A 5000-nucleotide genomic window follows, 5' to 3' on the forward strand; every position below is an offset into this window, starting at 1 on the left:
TGCTGTGCTTCCATTGAACATGAATGGTAGACTGCATCTTTGCATCTTCATGTCGCTGTGCTTCCATTGAACATGAATGGTAGACTGCATCTTTGCATCTTCATGTCGCTGTGCTTTCATTGACAATGAATGGTATAGCCTGTATCTTTGCATCTTCATGTTGCTGTGCTTCCATTGAACATGAATGGTAGACTGTATCTTTGCAATTGCATCTTCATGTCGCTGTGCTTCCATTGAACATGAATGGTATAGCCTGTATCTTTGCATCTTCATGTCGCTGTGCTTCCATTGAACATGAATGGTAGACTGCATCTTTGCATCTTCATGTCGCTGTGCTTTCATTGACAATGAATGGTATAGCCTGTATCTTTGCATCTTCATGTTGCTGTGCTTCCATTGAACATGAATGGTAGACTGTATCTTTGCAATTGCATCTTCATGTCGCTGTGCTTCCATTGAACATGAATGGTATAGCCTGTATCTTTGCATCTTCATGTCGCTGTGCTTCCATTGAACATGAATGGTAGACTGCATCTTTGCATCTTCATGTTGCTGTGCTTCCATTGAACATGAATGGTATATGCCCTGTATCTTTGCATCTGCCATGAGCATCGCATATATTTATTTAAAATATTGTGTTTCATGGGTGTGTGATGGATTGAAAATAAGCATTTCTCTGGTCATTTCTCATTTAACAGTGATCGGTATACCTCTACAATAGTCCAGTAACAATGTAATTTGACCTCAAACTAATTGCAAAAAAACCCAAACTCAGCTGATTTTGTATCTTACATATGTCCTGAATAACATACAGAAAGTTGCCTGAAATTGTCTTGAGGGGAAAGTGTTGAAAATGGCCTGTACAGTATGGCCACCATAGACATCCTACATAAGGCAAATCATTTCAAATTTTCCTTTTTCGGTCTTCTTTATACTGACCTTCTTCAGGCATTTCATCAAAAAGTGACATATTAGGACAGAAATAATAACATATGTTCATCACTTGATTGAAGGAATGTTCACACCTCTGTGTGAACATTAGACACTTTAATTTGTCTGGACACTTTGTGTCTTTTTTGGGTGCCTTCAACTGTTTTCAACTACAACTCCCATGAGCCATCATTCCAATTGAAATGTTTGACACAGGTGTGTGAACATTCCTCCAATCAAGTGATGAACACACAGGTATATACACTCTTTATGATTACGCTCACTGCGTTCTGATGACAAACACTGTTGTTTTTGGGGCAAGCACATTTATATTTTAGTTTCAGTCATTTAGTCTCTTGAGACGTTTTACATTTAGTTTTCGTCACATTTTAGTCACCCGGAATGTTTTGGTGTTTATAGTTTTAGTCGACTAAATATCATACGATTTTTGTCAGCTTAAATCTACAGTTGATTTAGTCGACTAAAATGTATTTTGGCGGGCCTTGAGGCCAGGTCATAATGGCTGATTTTACACTTGCCGAAAATAGCAGATCTACAAGCTCACAACGCGTCGCTTGGCATGCAGCCAAGTGTAAAATTAACTTATACTGGATCTCTTGTCCACTATAGGCCCTTCCTAACATTTTAGTCTAGTTTTTATTTGTTGACAAAATCAATGTAGTTTTAGTCATCATGGCTTAGTTTTCATTTGTGACTGAATTTGACTGAGGGACTGCCATTGGATTTTTTCTCCGAATTGTAGCTTCAAATTGACATATTGGTTGTTCAGTTTGACCCACCGGTTTAGGAGATATGGCTTATAGAGTAATGTCTGGCAGAGAAACAGTGAGTTGAGAAAACAGGCTTGAAAAGGTTCACTTCTGTGGTCTCTAACATTACACCTATAGCTACATGTTTAAGCATTTATTTCATATTTACATGTCTTCTGTGGACTCTAACATTACACCTATAGCTACATGTTTAAGCATTTATTTCATATTGACATGTCTTCTGTGGTCTCTAACATTACACCTATAGCTACATGTTTAAGCATTTATTTCATATTGACATGTCTTCTGTGGACTCCAACATTACACCTAGCTACATGTTTAAGCATTTATTTCATATTGACATGTCTTCTGTGGTCTCTAACATTACACCTATAGCTACATGTTTAAGCATTTATTTCATATTGACATGTCTTCTGTGGTCTCTAACATTACACGTATAGCTACATGTTTAAGCATTTATTTCATATTTACATGTCTTCTGTGGACTCCAACATTACACCTAGCTACATGTTTAAGCATTTATTTCATATTGACATGTCTTCTGTGGTCTCTAACATTACACCTATAGCTACATGTTTAAGCATTTATTTCATATTGACATGTCTTCTGTGGTCTCTAACATTACACCTATAGCTACATGTTTAAGCATTTATTTAATATTTACATGTCTTCTGTGGTCTCTAACATTACACCTATAGCTACATGTTTAAGCATTTATTTAATATTTACATGTCATCTGTGGACTCTAACATTACACCTAGCTAAGCATTTATTTCATATTGACATGTCTTCTGTGTTCTCTAACATTACACCTATAGCTACATGTTTAAACATTTATTTAATATTTACATGTCTTCTGTGGACTCTAACATTACACCTATAGCTACATGTTTAAGCATTTATTTCATATTTACATGTCTTCTGTGGTCTCTAACATTACACCTATAGCTACATGTTTAAGCATCCATTTCATATTTACATGTCTTCTGTGGTCTCTAACATTACACCTATAGCTACATGTTTAAGCATTTATTTCATATTTACATGTCTTCTGTGGTCTCTAACATTACACCTATAGCTACATGTTTAAGCATTTATTTCATATTTACATGTCTTCTGTGGTCTCTAACATTACACCTATAGCTACATGTTTAAGCATCCATTTCATATTTACATGTCTTCTGTGGTCTCTAACATTACACCTATAGCTACATGTTTAGGCATTTATTACATATTTACATGTCTTCTGTGGTCTCTAACATTACACCTATAGCTACATGTTTAGGCATTTATTACATATTTACATGTCTTCTGTGGTCTCTAACATTACACCTATAGCTACATGTTTAAGCATCCATTTCATATTTACATGTCTTCTGTGGTCTCTAACATTACACCTATAGCTACATGTTTAAGCATTTATTTCATATTTACATGTCTTCTGTGGACTCTAACATTACACCTAGCTACATGTTTAAGCATTCATTTCATATTTACATGTCTTCTGTGGTCTCTAACATTACACCTATAGCTACATGTTTAAGCATTTATTTCATATTTACATGTCTTCTGTGGTCTCTAACATTACACCTATAGCTACATGTTTAAGCATTTATTTCATATTTACATGTCTTCTGTGGTCTCTAACATTACACCTATAGCTACATGTTTAAGCATCCATTTCATATTTACATGTCTTCTGTGGTCTCTAACATTACACCTATAGCTACATGTTTAGGCATTTATTACATATTTACATGTCTTCTGTGGTCTTTAACATTACACCTATAGCTACATGTTTAGGCATTTATTACATATTTACATGTCTTCTGTGGTCTCTAACATTACACCTATAGCTACATGTTTAAGCATTTATTACATATTTACATGTCTTCTGTGGTCTCTAACATTACACCTATAGCTACATGTTTAAGCATTTATTTCATATTTACATGTCGACATTTGTTTCAGACATGCTCTAGTATGGGAAGAGTGCTATAAACTCATAAATTAAACTAAAAAAAAAAATGTTTTTCTCCTCTGGTGAAAAGCTGGAATTTGCACCATGGCAGTCTCTCAGTCAAATCGGGTCACATTTAGTCTCCATGTAGTTTTCGTCGGTGATAAAAAGGTAGTCGACGAACATTTCTCGTCTTGGTTTTTAGTCGACACGAAATCAACACTCGCCGACAAAACGTGACCGTATGAGTTCCGTTTTGCCTTGATTAATCTTCCTCCTCCTCCTCCTCCTTCTCCTCCTCCTCACCCACAGGGAGGCATTCATTGGCCGGCAGGCGTCATCATCACCACCGCCACAACAACCAATCATCAACCGTCGGCGTGGAGAAGGAAGCGCTCGGTGGCGCCGGGACGACGACGACCGCGACGCTCAGCGACGACTCGGCGGAGAGAGACCACCTGATTGGCCTGGGGGTGGGGCTTCCAGACCACCTGATTGGCCTGGGGGCGGGGCTTCCAGACCACCTGATTGGCCTCGGGGTGGGGCTTCCAGACCACCAGGGGGCGGGCCTTCCGCACGACCACCACCACCACCGCTCTCACAAACACGCGGCCCGCGTAGACTCCGAGGAGGAGGAGGAGGCGGCGGCTGGGGGGGAGGAGCTTACGGCCGGAGGGGGAGGAGCCGGAGCCGTCGACCAGCCGGGGGGCGTCGACGACACAGTGGCGTTCCACAGCCCCGCCCCCGACACGGTGGTGCCCTCGGAGGACCCCGCCGACTGGCCCAAGGTGGGTACTGCGCCCTCTGCATCCAAAATACACCGCTCTCTACAAAACGTGGTGTGTATATATAGAGCGTCGCATTTTCAGATCCAAAAGCTCGTAGTGCCGCGCTATGCGCTTGTAGATCTGGCAAAGACATTTAGGGATATGTGGGCGCCCAAGATTGGGCCACAACAAGTGTATTGACTGTGCGCTGGAAGGGGGGTGCGGAGGGTGCTCCAGCACCCCCTGCTGGTGGAGAGGAGACTTTTTTTGACATGTCTGTCAGAGCGTGCTGAATGCAGAATGCACAGCCAGTGAGTTGACAGATAGACACAACATGACGAGACAGCAAAAACCTTATTGTAGTTTTACTTTCACCTGCACCAGGTTTAAAGAAATCTAAACCAAACAACAACACAATAAAGAGTCACATACTGTTATTATGATTAACTCTGTTAACTAGGTCCTAAATAAGTCAGTATTAGGCCAATTATACCCGAATAAGACCCAATTATTTTTGCCTCCCACCCTTCAGCCCCCCCTGGTATAAATACC

At 40.0% G+C, this 5000-nt stretch overlaps 1 protein-coding gene across 1 annotated transcript in view; it reads left to right on the forward strand.

Annotated features, from left to right (window-relative positions):
* Positions 1–3786: 3786 nt before the first annotated feature.
* LOC308312071 (uncharacterized protein) overlaps positions 3787–5000 on the forward strand; it is a gene marked incomplete at both ends in the record, with an annotated part of 8772 nt that continues 7558 nt past the window's right edge. Inside the window, 2 exons of the mRNA XM_080794474.1 lie at positions 3787–3841; positions 3994–4469. Coding sequence (XP_080650600.1) covers positions 3787–3841; positions 3994–4469 — 531 coding nt within the window. The remainder of the gene's footprint in view (positions 3842–3993; positions 4470–5000) is intronic.

This window comes from Protomyctophum bolini (assembly GCF_963924005.1).
Source record: "Protomyctophum bolini genome assembly, contig: SCAFFOLD_711, whole genome shotgun sequence".
Taxonomy (NCBI): domain Eukaryota; kingdom Metazoa; phylum Chordata; class Actinopteri; order Myctophiformes; family Myctophidae; genus Protomyctophum; species Protomyctophum bolini.